Source organism: Athene cunicularia (assembly GCF_003259725.1).
Source record: "Athene cunicularia isolate RWA chromosome 4 unlocalized genomic scaffold, athCun1 chr4_part2, whole genome shotgun sequence".
NCBI lineage: Eukaryota > Metazoa > Chordata > Aves > Strigiformes > Strigidae > Athene > Athene cunicularia.
Genome location: NW_020799099.1, coordinates 1464841 through 1483309, shown reverse-complemented (window position 1 = coordinate 1483309; position 18469 = coordinate 1464841). Strand labels below are relative to the sequence as shown.

General features: G+C 36.3%; 1 protein-coding gene across 1 annotated transcript; it reads left to right on the top strand.

Moving 5' to 3' along the window:
* Positions 1-650: 650 nt before the first annotated feature.
* PLK4 (polo like kinase 4) lies at positions 651-16742 on the top strand. Its single transcript, XM_026847686.1, has 14 exons — positions 651-741; positions 836-950; positions 2870-3905; positions 5901-6001; positions 7536-7915; positions 8771-8875; positions 9243-9345; positions 10141-10290; positions 11221-11351; positions 12060-12151; positions 12527-12668; positions 14313-14453; positions 15348-15454; positions 16186-16742. Exons 1-14 carry the CDS (start codon positions 661-663, stop codon positions 16283-16285), a joined length of 2784 nt encoding a protein of 927 aa, XP_026703487.1. The 5' UTR covers positions 651-660; the 3' UTR covers positions 16286-16742.
* Positions 16743-18469: the final 1727 nt, after the last annotated feature.

The window sequence follows — 18469 nt, the reverse complement described above, 5'->3', positions numbered from 1 at the left end:
GCCTATTCCAATGCCCAACAACCCCTTCTGGAAAGAAATGCTTCCTAATAGCCAGTCAAGACCTTCCCTGGCACAACTTGAGGCTAGAGTGCTATTAAAGGAATTTAAGCTCAAATATTCAATACTTGGTGGACAATCAGCCCTATAACTTTAATTCAGAAATTTGTCACCACAAAAACTTAGTTTAGAATCCACGTGGCTGGAGAGGTCCTGGAAAAAATGCCTTGAAAAGTTTCCCTCACTGCCAGGACAAACTGTGAAGGAAACTCATGTATTACAGGGGATCTGCCTTATCTATAATACTTTTATTTAGTCCCTTTCTTAGTATTAACTATATTCAGCGTATGTGCCTGGCAAAATCAGAATTATGTTTCTCTGCTTAAGTATTTCAGAAAATTTTCTACTTAGTGCTAGCACTGAAAGTGCTGAAGTTGTCTACTTTCAGACAGTTGTGTGTTCCTCCACTTATGGAAGATACTTGTTCGTTAAAAGCATATAGTAGGTTAAACTGTAAAAACTTGCTTATATTTAGAAGTTTTCATGCAAAAGTGCACTGAACATGTAAAAATTTCAAGTTCACTTGAAACTAGCCTGTATGTAATCAGTGTTGCAGTGTTTGAAAAATATTCTGTGATCCATTTACAGATAGATAAAAAAGCCATGCACAAGGTTGGAATGGTACAGAGGGTTCAAAATGAGGTGAAAATACACTGTCAACTAAAGCATCCATCTATACTTGAGGTAAGAATCATGTTTTTGTAGAAAGGACTGTATATGTGATTTGCTGTTTTGTCTACAAAGTGTATTTCAATTTTTTCATTGTTTTATGTTCTAGCTTTATAACTATTTTGAAGATAGCAACTATGTGTATTTGATACTTGAGATGTGTCACAATGGTGAAATGAGCAGATACATAAAGAACAGAAAGAAACCCTTTTCAGAAGAAGAAGGTGAGATGTTTTTCTGTGTAGCTCTCTTTGCATTAATGTTTTGTCTGAATAAATATTTAATTCTAGTGAAAGGCTATTTAGAACTGCCATCACTCTGAGCCAGTTCTATATCTTAAAATCTTACAGTAAGTGATAATCTAGGGATTAATTACTGTGATGTATATTCACTTGAATACTTTTGTTTATGCCATTTCACAGTAGTTTGTGCTATTTGGGTTTTTTTAAAAAAATACAGTGAATTTAGAAGGTAGAGCTTACCTTTGTACATTATGTTGAAGTACAGGCCAAGACTGGGAGGTTCCACAGAGGAAAACTGACAACTTCACATCCACAGATTTGCGTTCTTTGTTGCACCCATTCACCTCAGTATTACTGTATTACATGTCACCAGTTAGCCTTCCAGGTTATAGTTTGCCTTATGTAGTATTGTTGGAAAGACTTCCTGTGTTGCAAGCTGTGTGTGGAAATGAAGATAATGCAGGTAACCATGTTGCTGAAGGGCTGAGTTAGCAAGGATATATCCAATTTGATAATCCATCTAGAATTTTTGAAGGACTGGCATCTGAGGAGAAATTCTACTATGGTTTTACTTCTGTTTCTTATGGAAAGCATTGAAAATCCTATCCTTCTGTCAGAGTGTATTGTAAGAGTAATTCTAAAGCTCTTTAAATTGGCTCTTGAATAGTGTTTTGAGAAAGAAGTCTTGCAAAAAAATTAATTGCACTTATGAATTTACTAATGTTTCATTTTCTTACAGTTGAGAGTGAGAAGATTTCAGTTAGAACATGGACCACTGAAAGCCTAACCAGAACAGAAAAAAAAAAAAAAAAAAAAAAAGACAGCGAAGCAAGCTGCTGTGTCTGATGTTTTGAGACCACAGCCAAACAAGCTGTTTGATTTCAGCTGATCTGGATTCAGTGGTTATTGCCTCTACTGCTTCCAGACTTGCCATGTTGGTCATCTCTTGATCAGTTCTTCTGGTTCACCTGTTTCTCTGTCAGTTTCTAATCTAATTCTGCGAAGCTATTACATATATATGGATTTTATTGAACCCAGATCACAGGGCTGGATTAAAGGGCTACTGCTCTACAGGCATCATCTGTTTCATTCAGATCTGCTCCAGCAGAAATAGTTCATCAGATGGGTACCTTAGTTCTAAAAGCTCAAAAACCGCTGACCTGGATAAAGAAGTCTCTTCCTATGAGGAGTGTTTTCTACTAACATTTATTACTCACTGGTCTTTAGCCTCTACTAAGAGAAGAAGGAGGATTGTAAATGCTTTGCTCTAGAAAGAATAATTGTTAAAATTGCTGTAACTGCAACATCATAACAGATGATGCTATTTCAGCCTGGATGAAGTTTTGTTATTCCTGCTGTAAGCGAAAACTCATGAACATTCCACAAAATTCTAATGTACTAGGAAGACTGTCCCAGTATCGTGACGTTAGTATTTAAGTTCCTCAAGAACTTCTACTAGTCTTGCCAGTTTGCTAACGATAAACCAAATATAATCCAAATTGTCTCCTATGTTCTATAATCCGCACATAGTAATGCTGTTTGATTTAATGTATCTGCTGTTTCTGAAAGTGTGGAGCAACATAGCTTTTTAAATTCTAATTTTAAAGAGGTTAGGCCAATTGAAAATGTCTTGTTTACGTTATTCTGTTAACAGAAACAAATCTGATTACTGCATTACAGAACATTTATTTTATAAACTGTCTTAGAACATACTCATGCCATATTGCTTAAAGCAAAAAGTAGAAAGTTAATTCCAGTCTCATTAGCATCACACAAACATCCTTTTAACATCCTCATTATTTAAAGAAATAAAAGCTGATCCAATAGTAGACTTCAAAAAGTTATTTTCACAGCTATGATTTCAGTTAAAGACTAAACCATCTGGTTTTGTGTTTTGACAGCCCGACACTTCTTGCATCAAATTATCACAGGTATGCTGTATCTTCATTCTCATGGAATACTGCACCGGGACCTCACCCTTTCTAATATCTTACTCACCAATAATATGAATGTCAAGATTGCTGATTTTGGACTAGCAACTCAGTTGAAAATGCCTCATGAAAAGCATTATACCATGTGTGGAACTCCAAATTACATTTCTCCAGAAATAGCCACAAGGAGTCCACATGGACTTGAATCTGATGTGTGGTCTTTGGGCTGTATGTTTTACACTCTTCTTATCGGAAAGCCACCTTTTGACACAGACACAGTCAAGAACACGCTGAATAAAGTAGTATTAGCAGATTATGAAATGCCAGCCTTTTTATCAAGAGAGGCACAAGACCTTATACATAGGTTACTTCGCAAAAATCCAGCAGATCGTTTGAGCCTTTCCTCAGTGTTGGATCATCCTTTTATGTCCAGGTGTAGCTCTGCACGGAGTAAAGATTCAGGAACTTCAGAAGATTCTATGGACAGCGGAAATGGTACCATCTCTACAACCTTCACTGGTTCTTCCAGCATCAGTACCAGCGGTTGCCTGAAGGAGAAGAAGAAACTGTTAGTTGGACAGCCGCTCCCAAATAAAATTACTTTTTTTCCGAAAAACAAGAATTCCATGAATTCTACTTCATCTGTAGATGGAAGCGGGTCTTTTCATCAGTGGGGGATTCAGGGAAAGGAAACAGGCATAAGTGGCAGGGGAAGAACCATGCAGCTTGCTGAAGAGAGACCACATTCACGCTACCTCCGAAGAGCCCACTCTTCAGATAGGTCTGGCACATCCCGTAGTCAGACTCAAGGCATGTCAAATATTGTTGACAGATGTCACTCTATGGAACTGCTTTCGAAGCCTAAAGTAGGAACAAGGGAAAATACAGAATGCTTTTCATCTGCAAACAGCTATACTGATATAGGAGAAATATTTAAGGAGAAGACTTCTAGTAGCTCTGGTTCTTTTGAAGGGGAAATATCTCCACCTGTAAAAGACCAATCACAGTAAGAATCAGTTTTTATTAAGATAAATTTTAGAGCTGCCTTATGTTAAATGCATGATTTTTCCTGTAACAAAGCTGTAGTAAGTGCCCAAAGTATCAACACGTGTAGCTTGAATACCAGATAGATGATATTGCTATGTAGAGGTTTACCTCCCCACCGTCCCTGTCTTTAAGTTCATAGATGCAGCCTATCAGCTAGCTAGATGGTAGCTTTTATTTATCCTGGAAATACTCCATTATTGATTTACTTCTATGTGCAGCAAGTTGAGGATTTATTTCTCCACAGTAACTGTAGTAGAGAGAACTGCTAATTGCTCTTTGTAGAAGAGAGACAGTCTAGGGTAGAAGACATTCGGAGTGTGATAACCAACATTTTTATTTGCTGCTCTGTTGTTTTTTTTTTCTGTTATGCTTAGACAAGGCAAAGGGGGGAAAAAAAGTACAAAATTAAATTATGGATTATAAAACTGTTACCCCAGAAAGGAAAATAAAACTCAAAGATAACTCTTTGAAACTTAGTTCTGGCCTTAGTTATAGTTTCTGGGTGAAAATCTTGGCTTCTTTCTATTCATTGATGGACTTCCCCAGTTGATAAAACCAGCTCAGGTATCAAATCTCCCAGCGATGCTGGGATGTTTGCTGTGATGCTGGAGGCCTCATCTTTGCCTTCTGTGCACTGCTATGCAACAAGAGCCCTTCTTTGTGATAAATTTAATCTGTCCATGCTCAGAAGTTTGCTTTGTTTTTTCCATCAGCAGAATATCAAAGAATGTTTTACTTTAATATAAGGACTATTGCATATCTTAGTTCTAGCATTTCTCTCCACACTAAAAAGTTGCAACTTTGTTATGGTTTCATATGTTTTTCTTTTTACAAATCAGTTCAGGGGAAATGCAAATGAGCACTTTGCCCTGTAGAAAAAGTAAATGGAGCAAGAGGTTTTTCTTGTGTAGCCTCTGTTCAGCAAGTTCAGTGGGCATGTGCATTCTTTCTAGTTTGAGAAATGTTTGGTGAATCAAAAAAATTATTTTTGCAAATGTTAACATAATGCTTACTGGTATTCCCCATGAGTTCATAAAGACATGCTGAATGTAAATGTGACAATATTATTATGAGCATGGGGATTAACTGAATGGCTGCTACTTTTTTTTTTTTTTTTACATGGTTGATTATAGGAGAGTCTCTTGCATCTATAGCTAGCCTGCACCACAATCTTAAATGCAAGGTTCTAAGACCTAAATTAGATGTTTATGTTCTGAAGGGTTTTTTGTGATAACTGAGTTCTTACCAATGCAAAGGATCATTGCAAAAGAAAGTACAGACAGATACAGCCCATGGAGATAGAAAACCTCATGGGAGCAGAGTGTGAATTTAGAGCAGATCAATGATTCTGCAGTAACTGTTTTTGTGTGTATTCTTTATTCTTCTACGTATGGCTTATAGCTTGAGTTCACCTGTGACTACATGTATGCCACTGTCAAAAAAGCTGGTAAAATCTTTATAACCTTTTGAATTTACTGTATTTTATATGAACTGAAATTATTTTAGGTGATTGCCTACCTATTTCAGCTGTGCATTTGTTACACAGAATGAGATCTACTAGCATCATCCCTGTGTCTTCTCTGAGGTTGTTTCCTATACTGAAGAACTTCCTGTGCTTAAGAACTAGATCTAAGAGCAGCCGCTGCTGGCAGTGTTAGTGATGGCTCTTTTTGTTCATATACGTCAGTTCCACGGGTCTACTAATGATTGCTAACAGGCTTAAACTTGTGCTAAAAATTAATATATTTTCATTCCATTTGGAAGCAGTATTTTATTTTTTTATGCTTTACCCAATGAATGTCCCCCATGAAAAAAAACATGTTCTGTGCTGTCTAGAGATGCAAAATGCCACCTGCATTTCTTAAATGTTCTAGAAGTGGTGTGACTTTTGCAGCTGTAACATCAAACTTCTGTTGTGCCGTGTCTGATTACACGTGTAACTTTTATTTTGCAGCTCAAATTATCTCTGCCCAATGAAGCCCCAGGTTGGTTTGTTAGAGCAGAAGTCCCAGGCTGAAACAATGCAGCAGTGGCTTGGAAGCATGCAAACAAATGGTGTGTTACTCTGCAGTTGTTTATTTTTGCACTGGAGTTAGAGTAGTGACTTGTAAAAGTTTCTGGGGGTTTTTCTATTATTTCTTTAGAGTTGTGACAGAAGGGGTATCTGTATGGCCAAGTAACTGTGATACCAGAGTATAAAGCTAGCATCCTGAATAGCAGCGATTGGATGGTAACAGAGGCTACTGCAGGCAGACTTGTGTTTCTGAATGAAGAACATGGGAGACCCTAAACTCACTGCAGGAAGTTGACACAGATACTGAAAGAGGCAAAATGATTCCAGCATCACTAATCTGTAGAATCATTCTTAAGCAAGAAATATCCCGTTGTTTGAAATATAACATTGTTTTGGTTTTGCTTTTGGACTAAGGTCTAATGTTTTGGTTTCCCAAGGTAGGAATGAATTTCAGAAGGTTTTGTAGTTAGTGTTCCTCTTGAGCTGTTGGGTGGGTATAATGAACGTATGTAACAGCCTTCATAAAAGTCAAGGAATTGTACATTGAATTTGAGTACTTAGCTTCCAAAAATGAGGTCTCTTTTTTTAGTATTTTAGAAAGAAAAAAAAAAAAAGGAAAATGCAATTCTAGAACCTGTCATAATTATTCAATTATAACCTGAAATGTGTGAGTATAAGTACGTGACAAAAGATTGGCAGGTGACTTTTGCCCTGTTAATTTAGTTGTGCAAATACACCTTAAGAGAAAATGGAACCTCTGTGAATGAGAAAGATAATGAGGCTGCAGGAGGAGGGGTGGAGGAAAGGACAAAAGACACAGAAGGGAAGGAGGTATTCTTTGCCATGCATCATGTTACATCATTTATGAATAATGTAATTTAATCGTAAAACTGAATTGCAAATCTATTGTGGCCTTTTTTTTTCTTTGATATTACTGGACTCCTTCCCTTACTGTCTACAGGGAATTGGAATTATATGACATATGGTCTGGGTAATCCTATTTCATTTTTGGTCCCTTCTCAACTGTTCTCACAAGTGCATACTGGTGTGGGCAAGGTGAAAGTTGATCAAGGGCTTAAATATCAAAACTAGGAAAGCAGTTATAGGAAGCTTAAATATAAAACCAGGGGTTTGCCTTTTAATAAGTGACTGGTAATAAAGCAAGGGGTTTGGAGCATGCATTCAACATCTTGAGTGCTAAATCGCTAGTTAATGAAGCTGGAACTTGAATGAAACTTGATACCAGTGGTTATCTGAACAGTAGGTAAACTGTGTTTCAGCAGGTTAAACTAACTCTTGTAAACTAATTCTTATTTAAGTATCTATTTGAAATATTAGTATTTTGTTTTTATAAGTGGTTTTGCAAAATGATTTGATATATATTAACTGAAATCATTGATATAACTGAAATGTAATAACAGTTTAAGTAGCACTGGAATTGATTGGTACTGAAGTTGTAGCCTAATGATTTGAACTGAATTTATGTAAGCTAAGATGATATTTTGAAAAGCTTTTTAAAAACGTGATAATGCTTTTTTTCTTATTGTGATTCTCTGAATGTACCATGTACCTTAGTTCCACTGAGACCACCCGCAGATCTAACTGGCAACAGTAATGCACATGGAGGTTTTCGGTATCATCTGGATGTACAGGAAGATGCATCAAGAAATGCATGGAACACTTTAAAAGATATAAGGAGTCATGATGCATCTGTTGACTGTCCACATTCTTTAAACCAGAGAAACCCAAAGAAATACATCCCTGGAGTTATCTCCAAATCTGAGAAAATTCAACTATCATCATCATCTACATGTGGCCTTTGGTCAAATTCTGAACAAAATCAAACATGGATCAAAGAACCACCAGCACATCAGAAACCTACATTGCGAAGTACAGTATCACCTCTCAATGCTCACAGGCTAAAACCGATCAGGCAAAAAACAAAAAATGCAGTGGTAGGTATCAGTTCTTAAAATGGAAACAACTGAAGTATTAAATCTAGTCTGACTATCTCTTAAAAATCACTTGGTAAATTAGAAGCATTTGGCTTATAGAAAGTGTAATCTATATTTTGATTTAAAGTTATATTAGTAAAATGCATCTTAGTTTTTTTATATGAAATACTTGTGGTCACTTCCCGCAAATAGCGACATGGCATTGCTTTTAGCTCACAAGCAAAGAAACTGTAGGTAGATATAACAAATATTAAGTGCATATATATTTCCTGGAGTTCTAAAAGTCTGTACTGCTTAACTGCGCAGTTGCATTTAAGATTTTAACTATGCCAAATGCATCAAACATTTTTACAGATTAGATTACTGGATTAGAAATTAAAACAGTCTTGGTCTCAAGTAAAAACTTTTTCCTATAGTACTGCTTTTTCCCTGCCTTGAGGATAGGAAAGCAAAACAAATTCCATTAACTCTTACTGATCACATAAATTTTCTGGCTGGTTTGTTCCTAGTATCACCCTTTGCCTTTTGTTCCTTGTCTTCCTCATCTCCCACCCCTTCAATTAGTTGTTTTTTTGTTTTGTTTTTTTAAAAAACAGAGGTGGCCTGTCTTTGATTTGTCACTTCAGAAGCCACACCCTCACTGACCAGTTTATAACCTTCAGTCATGTTGAAGTGGTGTTCTGTTTTGATAGCACTAATAGCAAAAGTTACTGTAAGGAACGTTTGTAAACTTACAGTGCATTTGAGGAAGAAAACTTTTTTTTTTTTTAAAAGCATTTGTGGAAAGAAGTGGTATCTTATCTTGCCAGAAGGCAAAGGTCTTTTTGCTTAACTTTTGTATTTAATATATTTTAGGTCAGCATTCTAGATACTGGGGAAGTGTGTATGGAGTTCCTGAAAGAACACCATTCACAAGAACTTGTGAAAGAAGTTGTCAGAATATCTTGTGATGGAAATATGGTAAATGTTTTTCAATTGCTTCACTGTTGTATAAAAGTCTTAGAGTATTTTCTTTCAGAGTTGTCTCTTCATTTAAGTGATTGTTTTTTGGAAATGCAATGTTCACATATGCATAGCTGTGAACTCCTTTTTTCCTCCACGGTACAGTCATACAATGCATGTAGCAAGCAGTTACTTTAGAGAAAAATGTTGCTTTTGGAATAGGTGGAGTGTTGTTGAAAAACTGCTGCTGTTAAATAATTACTTAGAGGAATATATTGTTCATGGTAAATTATGGTAATTATTTAAACTGTGACTTATTTCCATAACTGTTAAAAGTAGAGAGTGCTGTAGTAAATTACAACTGTAATTTTTGCACTTTTTGTAGATTGCAGTTTATCATCCAAATGAAGGAAGAGGTTTCCTTCTTGATGACAGACCTCCTGCTCCTCCTGAAGACATCTGTATGTATAATTTAGACAACTTGCCAGGTAACCTGAAATTTATTTTTAAAATGATGATGATTTATGTGATTAAGTGAATCTTGCTTGAGACTTAGCTTTTAGCCACTTCTTTTTAGATAACTGTGCAGATAAAACTCCTTTCAGAATAAGAATCAAACTAAGATTAACTTGAGGCTGTATTTTGAAACTTTACAAGAAAGTATAAACTCACAGGTTTTAATTTGTTTTGTACAGAAGTTATAAGGAGTCACCCACCCTTTTACGATGTAGTGTGCTGCAATTAAAGCTTTCATATTTTTTTCCTCATTGATACTGGAAGCTGTTCAAATATGAGTGGAAGAAACATTATCAAGTCATTTTTAAAACAGCAACTTTGTGCTTCCTAATACTTGTAAAGTGGGGGGAAAGCATTGACAGAGTATTTAATATAGACAGCTGAAGAACAAATGTAAGCTAACTGTAAGTTCTTAAGAGACAAGCAGACTTCTCTACTAATTAGAGATCAAAGGCAGGTTTTAACCTAAGTAACCTAACCCAGGAAGTTGGCTGGACCGTGATATGTAGCTAAAGGGTATATTCAGCACTTCACTATGTTGAGGTTCTGAACTATGTTGATTGAACCTATTCAAGTAAAGCTATTGAAAATTCCCACTTTTCTAAAAGATGCTGGAAGTAGGTAAGTTTCTTTAAACATAATTCTGTAAAGTACTTAAATATTACCACCTTCAGCTATCAAATACATATTTTAAATTCTCTCCAAGCTGTTGCACAGTGTTTAATCTGATGACTTTTTCAGGAAAGTTTTTAAATTATCTTTTTTAGAAAAGTACTGGAAAAAATACCAGTATGCATCCAAGTTTGTGCAGTTGGTAAGAACAAAAACCCCCAAAGTTACGTTCTACACAAGATATGCCAAGTGTATGTTGATGGAAAATTCACCCACTGCAGATGTTGAAATTTGTTTTTATGACGGTATGTATTAATTTCTGCAATTAGGTAAATAGTTATATCGTGTTATTAACGCTGCACTAAAATATTGCCAAACGCTAAACAATGAACCCTTCAGGTTGAAGAAAATATTAGAAACATACTTACTTTGCCACTGCCTTTATTCTAGCATTCAAAGATCAGTTTATTATTCATTAGTTCCTACTGATACCTTCTTCAGGGAGTGTATGTTACAAAAGTTTAAGTCATGCCTTGTTGTCGTTCATGAGCTCTTCTTTGCGTCTACATTTGACAGCTAACCTGCTTAGTGAAAGGTGCGTCCCTAGTCCAAGCTTGCCATTGTTAATGGAGGTAATAGTATTACTAAGAACAGTCACTGCAGAAAGCACTTGTCTGTCATCTTCAACTCTGCCCTTCATAAACTATCCTGCACCGACAGTTCTTTTCTCACTGTAGACTACTGCCAACTAGTTTAAAAGATTTGCCACATGCATAGATATATCCCAACAGAATTTATGACCAAAAAAAAAAGGCTCAACTCTGTGATTCAGTATGGAATGTCTGCTGAGAGAATGGGCATCTTTTAAAACAGTATTCAAGTACTGATGGAGCCTACTTACTCAATTTTTGGCAGTACTGTTGGAGATGTTAATTTTGTCTCAAAGATTAATGTTTAGAAAGATAGTTCTTAAAATATGTAATAACTGCATTATTATTCCCATTTAAGTCATAACCTTTGGCCACAGAGGGTATTCCATTAACACCACAGTCCTAATTTAAGTTGCTTTTTATTTCTGATAGACATAGAGCTCATGCAGGAGTTGTTTTATTCTTGCAGTAATTCCATCAGTGAGATACACGTTAGTAGGATAGACTGTAATAGCAAAAATTTTTATTTTATAGATGCTGGTATTTTATACAATTCATGCTAAAAGTTTACGGTTTTTTTTACAGGAGCAAAGATACACAAGACAGCTGGTATAACTCGTGTGATTGAAAAATCAGGGAAATCCTTCACTTTGAAAGGAGAAAGCGAAGCAGGTTTGAAGAAGGAAATGCAAGTTTATATGGATCATGCAAATGAGGTAATAAGGAGGGTTGATAAAGTGTTTTTTGGAAGAGCTTGTAGTAGAGGTAATAGTAACAATGCCTCACAGTGAAGATTTAGAGGAAAGTCCTACTAGTGTGTGAAGCAGGTGTGCCAGTCTGGTGAAAGGATTAAACAGAATGGATGAAGCTGCTTTTTAGACACATTTAAAAAAAAAAAAACCAAACAGACTAACAAACAAGCAAAAAACCTATTCTCTTCCCTTCACCACAAAAAAAAAACCAAAAACCCAAACCACAAAAACCTGCTAGGTGTTTTAACTGGCCTGCCTGCTGTGTTTTCCATCTCTTATTTTATGATACCCAATTAGGAGTCACAAAAGCAATTTTTTTCTATGAACTTAAACAGTAAAAATATAGTACAGATTTCCTGTTCAGTCTTCCTTATGTTCTCTTATTTTCTGGAATAGTATTCAGGGGTTTTCTAGTCCCCTGTTTAGCCCTGCTAAAAGGGAAGATGTGATTATTAGGAGCGTAATTCTAGATGTGCTGAAGTTACAAGGGAGTCTTGCTGTAGTGTAGCTTTTTTTTAATGGCCTCCATGGTACATGAGTGCAGCTGTTATTGATCTTCAGTACCACTGTCATAAGCATTTCCTTGTGTAGGCTCACCTGCCACACTAAACGTGTATGAAATAGTTAGACTGTTCTCAATTAAAAACTTTAACAAGCTCCTCCTAATTCCAGGGACATCGTATATGCCTTGCATTGGAATCTGCTGTTTTGGAAGAAGAAAAAAGAAGTGGAAGTGTTCCATTTTTTCCAATAATTGTTGGAAGGTAGTATCTTTCACTTGAAAATACTTAGGCATTTGAATATTCCCACTAAACAGCCTTATGCAGCTAAGGTTTGCAGAAGCCAGGCTTGCTTAACAGAGGCTTCTAGTCATTTTTGAGATAAATATTAACAGCAGCATGTATGAACACTTTATTTTGGCCCTTCAAATCCTCCTTTGATACTAGGACAAAATACACTTTTGGATTTAAACTACACCAGGCTAACAGTTGGCATGTGTAAAACCAGTTCTGCAGAACACTAGTGCCATCAAGTGCTTTGTACAGTCCATAGTAAATGGAAGGAAAAGCTGTGTCTCCTCACTTGTTTCTTTAGTCCCTTTTGGAAAGACCTTTTTCCAATTTGTCCCATTCTTCCAGAAGACCTGGCAATACTGAGTCACCACAGGCTGTAGCACCTCCACTGTTGGATAATACAAACTGTTCAAAAGAAGTTATGTTACTGGATAGAAATACAGCTGCCAGTTCTGCTCCTGTTCAGACTCCAAACTGTACTCCTTCTGTAAGTACACAGAAACAGAGTGGAGACTGCTCTCCAGTAGGAACTCGAATATTGTTTTATTTGAACTAATAGAATTACATTTGTATGCATGTAAGCTTTTGTTAGCCATTTGTGACCATATTGACTAGAAATGTTAACTCTGATTTCAACTAACTTTCCATACCTGGATTGAAGATGATCTGAAAGATCAAAATTTTCCAAAACTCTACCACAAATGCCTCCTGGGAACATAGATTGAAAATTTCTTACTCGCATTAGATGGCACAATCTTCTACTTGTTTTGGAGAGCTCTGATGTGCCCTCAGGCCTGTATGTTGAGTGGTAGTCACAAAGGATATTAGCACTTGAGGCTATTGTTCTGAAATAATCATGTGTTAGTGTGTATATGAAAAAAAAAGGGTAAATATATTGATATATATATAGCCAACAAGACTTTGTGTGCAATTTCATCACTTAAAAGACCCACCAAGCTTAAAATGCTGCATCTCAGCCCTGATACAACTTCACCAGCTGACTAAATAATACTGGGGTCTTGGCACACTGAGTTTGTACCATCTTAACTTTGTTGAATTTATGTGGGTCTGCATCTGTCCTTTGATTGCGTAGCACATGTCCTTAGTGCAGAATATGCCAGGTTTTTCTTGACTGAAATGAATCTGGCAACAACAGTTCCTTAGGGCTTCAGTACTAGTGTTGATTGTTACATTGACTTAAGGTTACCCATCTCCAGAGTTTTAACTTGAGCAGTCATTGTTCAGACTCATTCTTTGTTTGCCATATAGCAAACACTTAGGTCTCCATAAGACTTTCAGTGTTTGTGTTCCCTTCTGAAGTAGGGATTTCTAAGCAAAATAACAAAATAGCTGGTTGCCTTTCCATGTTCCTCTTGACTTTGTGTCAGTTTCTTTGTACTCGAACTAGATCTGTATAGCCTGAAGGTACAGCTTGTTGTTTCTTTCAGGTTCCTGTAATTATCTGGATCCTGAACTTTCCTGAACAAGCTCTCTATTTCTTCACTGAACCCTGAATCTTAAATACTTCTAAGCACACCACCTCATCCCTGTTGCTATGGGAGGAGGTATCTGACTAGTAGAACTTTTACAGAATAGAACATGTTCCTCCTAACCAGTAGTGGTGGCCTTGTCCTAAAGGCTCCAGTGTTTGATCTTCTGTTATTTTTAATTAATCACTTTCTGTGTATCTAAACCTGTAACAGACTCTGTGCTGCAGAACTCTAAATGTTTAATATTCTAGTTTCCAGTTAGCAATCAGTGTCTGTATTTTTGTAAAATACTGGCTAAGTGGTTATCTGAATGAGGGCTACTTTATAATCTAATCATTTTTCCTGAAGATGAACAAGATTTTCTGACAGTCAAATAAGGAAAAAAGTGTTTAAGTAGAAAGTCTGCTTAGGGAAGGCAGTTGCTTTGTGAGTACAGAGAAGCAGTAGAAAAACTGTCATAATATTGAGAAGGTCCTGTCCTCTAGGGTTTTCATAATGTAATGCTGTTAAAAGAAGCATATATATAGCTAACTCTGTATATATGAAAAGATTAAAACAGGTGGTAGCTGACCTCTGCAGTTGGTACATAATCAGTTGGACTGATACTAAGGCTGCTAATACTGTGCCTTTCTGGGTTTTAGGTGGTGTCGTATGAAAAGTCTCCATTTATGTCTAACGCTGCTGAAGCTACATACTCCTCTGTTCACCAAACGGAATGCAGTCCAAATTCAGCCCAACTTTTAAAATCTGTCTTTGTGAAAAATGTTGGTTGGGCTTCTCAGGTAAGAGACGAATACCATTAAAGGAGGGAAGTCTGTTCCTTTTTCCTCTTCAACTTGAGATATGTATTTTTAAGTCATTAACTTTTAAACTTGATTTGATTACACTCAGTTGTGCTCTGCTACAGTTTAAATCTGAAAATTGGTATTTGGAGAGATCCTTCCAAATAAGCATCTTGGATAAATACCATGGTGAACTATATTGGTAGAAGAAACCAAAATAATAGTTTAGCATTTCAGTTATCACAATTTTCCTGTGGTGGCTATTGCCTATTTCAGTGCCTTCTGCCATTTAAATTTGACTCTAGTAAAAACTTGAAACTCTTCAACTTCTGTCTGTTCACCAGTGTGGATGTAAAGATGTCATGACAAAGGGTTTTTAACAGATATGTACCAGATCTGTACTAGAAGAATCAATCTGTCTATACTCTAGGAAGAGCTGTTTTCTTACAGAGAAAATTTTCCTCTGCTTTTCTGTGGGACCAGCTTTAGATTTAAAAAATGGTTCTCTGCAATCCAGATAAAGTAAGCTTCCTGTCCTAACAGAAAAAGTTTATAAACTTTAAACTGTATGTAGTTGTGAACTCTTACAAATGGGCCTTCTATTTTATGTTTAGTCCTATTTAAATTTTCTTTAGGAGTGATTAAACTAAAGGTTCTTTATTTAACTCTCTTTGAAAAAGATGATTGAGTATCTGAAACATGAGAGAGTCTGATTCTTGAGACTGCATGAGACTGCTTACTCAGAAGTAGTATACATGCAATCTATCTTTAAAAGACTGACCAGGATACCCAAGTCACATCAGCAATTCTGAAAAATTTAATTTTCAATTATTAGAGAAATTCTAGGTATGTAAACTTGTGTTGTCCTCAAACCATAATGCAATGTCTTGTTAGCTGACCAGCGGAGCAGTATGGGTTCAGTTTAATGATGGATCCCAGCTGGTGGCCCAGGCAGGTGTTTCTTCCATCACTTACACATCTCCAGATGGCCAGACAATGAGGTGAGTCTCTTACTGATCTAAAAAAAGTTCTGTTCACTGTCAGTGCAAGGCTGTTATACCTAAGGTGAACTTCATAGCTGCTATTCATTTTGTTTTGTAAATATTAAAACTTAGATTTTCAATCACTTCTCGGTTTATTAGCTTATATAAGCTTAATAAATAGAAACACCTATAGATTGAACTCGGGATAACAAATGAATTAAAAAAAGCTGGACCACAGCTACTTGGTCTCCAGAGTATAGCCACTATTCATGTGTAGTATTTAAGAGGGATGGGTAAAAATGTAAGGCTTTAATACCTTTTTTTTTTTTAAGATGCTGCTAGATTATGGAGATAGCATGTCAACATTGATGCCTAGACCCAAAGTGCTCAGGTGGAGTTTTGCATATCTTTTGGACAGTGTGGGCACTTCCCATACAAATATAGCAACTCAGTAACATGCTCTCTCTGTGCAAAGCTCGAGACAGTTGTGTACAGTCTGTTCAGATATTATTGCAGCTTTAAAGATTGTTTAGGTATTTCATTCATCTGAAACACTTTTTTCAGCTAAATACATATAGAGAAGGGGGGCCTAGATTTAACCCATCAAGCTCCAATTAATATATCTAGATACACTTAAAATCTGCTTAGTGGTTTGCCTATTTACAGGCTTTGAAAAAAATTATACTACCCTGAAATAAAACAAATTATTTCAAGCATCTAATTTTTTCTGTGCTTATTTGCCCTTCTAGGTATGGAGAAAATGATAAGTTGCCAGAATACATCAAAGAGAAGCTGCACTGTCTGTCTTCTATTCTTGTGATGTTTACCAATCCAGCTAGTCCCCACTGATTAAAGCAAAGCAGGTGTCGAGACACAAGAACTTAATAAACTCACTCACTGGCTTTCAAGTAAAGTGATGGATCTTACTCAGCTTATGCAGAAATTATTCCGAAAGCTGGTAAAAAAAAAAAAAAAAGGGAAGGGTTGCTCTGTTTGTGGGGCACACTGCTTGTAATGTATCTTACAAAACATGCTTTTTCCTCCCAATGATGGATAAACTTGCTCAAGCAAAACTTTGAGCAACTTAGTTGTAGGTATCATCAACTTTTTTGGAAATAACCTGAATCATGTATTTTCTTCTTCTCCCATTGCTTCCTCATTGCCAACAATCAAGGAAAATGCATCTGTGCTGTTGAAGTGTCTGTATTTGTAAATAACTTATATTTTTACATCTTACAAGTAATATATGTAAATATGTATATGTTTTATAACTGCTTGTTTTTATTTTTTGTAGCAGCAGCATTAACTTCCCTGCACAAGCATTTTATAAAAAAAATAAAATGCAGTGGTAATTGTCCAGATGTGTTTTTCATGTTCAAGTGATGGTTTGAGAGCCCTTTCCTCTTAAGTATTAAGCTCAGTTTATAGCAGAAGCTCATCCTGATCTGCTATCTTAGAGCATTGTATGTTGGGGGTTTAGGACTGGTGAAGCCTTGGGAGAAACAGTATAAAAAACTTAAGTACACGAAGTTCCTTCTACGTTGCTGAACTGAAAAATTGTGCTGTGGTTTGTATGTTCAATATTTACCTCTGGCCTACAGCTGACTAAAACTAGGAGCATGTTTGACAGGAGGAAGTGATTCAGTTTGTTACTCTCTAGGAATTTTACTAACTTTAGATACTTTTACCTCGCTTTACACATGAATCACAACAAAATGAAGTAACATTAATAGTAGCGGGTTTTAAGCATTTTGCTTCCAGTGTGCTAACACTCCTGATGGTGCTTATATTCATACTTAAGCCTTCAACTTCCTCATAAGGTAGGAGAGAGTATGTATTTCTTTTAAGTTGAGAGGAAGAGTGGGATCCAAAAAGGGGGTGGGGGGGAGAGTTTCAGAGGAGCTGACAGGTGCTTGGGCTTGTGGTCTTGGGCACAATGATCTGAGCTGTAAAACCCTCAGGAAAGAGGTGTTCCAGTACAGGTCTTTTGAATCTGAATGCTCAGTTTAGAGCTGAAATAGCTGTGACTTCAAGTCAGTTCTCCTTATCAATCTAGTCTCTACTAGAGACAGTTTTGATCATTTTGTCATGTCCAAATCAAGGAGATAGCTTGCAAAAAAATTATTCTCTAAAAGGAATTTTTAACTGCTCTTTCAGTTGCAAACTGCACCTTCTTATTTTTCTCATTTTGGACATTCTTACTCAGCTGGAATGACAGCATGGTAAAATGACTTAACTGTTACAAGTCTTTGATACACCACATAAGAGTCTCCATAAGAGCATACATAGTTTTTTGAATATACCTTTAGATACAAACGTGCACATGCACATAAATACAGCTTTGCTAGAATGCTTTTAGTCATTTAATCTTAATTCTAAAGGAGCAAGTCAAGCTTGCTAAAATGTGGGTCGTCACTGCATGTTAAAAACTTGCATTATCACCAGAGGGCAGAAAGGTACAAATGCTTAGAAAGAACAATCAGCTACCTTGTAAGGAACAGTGTGACTTAAGTGCAGTTACATTACATTGCTAACCAAATAAGAAAAAACAGAAGCACTACCTGTGAATCACAAGAACATGATTTTTAAGAATGAGAGGATGGTAATCCAAACCAAGTGAATCATAACTTTTAACACAGCTGACCTAGGAAAATAAAAACAACTCTCATGGCCAAGGAGCTTAAAACCTTGCATTCTTATTTTAATCATGTGAATGTGCATGGGCTACCCATTTTGAGGGGTATCTTCTATTCTTGAGATATTTATTCACTGTGGATGAAGAGACTTGAATCTCATATTTAACTCTTAAAATAAATTACAGGTAAAATAATCCCCCCAACTAGCCAAACATTTTCTCTTAAATTAGAAGTCAGCTAGCCTGAAGAACACCATTAATAAACCTCCTGCAACACACATACTTTTGTCCTAACAGTGAGCACAAACTGAGTTGTAGAACATAAAATCTAAACCGTGTTAGCCTTTTTTGAAAACTTGCCTATTCTTGGGTCTAAAGTAACACCAATTTCTCATGAC

Coding starts and splice junctions, on each gene's coding strand:
- PLK4 (XM_026847686.1), top strand. CDS start 661: ATGCACAAGGTTGGAATGGTACAGAGGGTTCAAAATGAGGTGAAAATA. Junction 12,152..12,526: donor TTTCCAATAATTGTTGGAAG/GTAGTATCTTTC, acceptor CCATTCTTCCAG/AAGACCTGGCAATACTGAGT. Junction 15,455..16,185: donor CCAGATGGCCAGACAATGAG/GTGAGTCTCTTA, acceptor TTGCCCTTCTAG/GTATGGAGAAAATGATAAGT.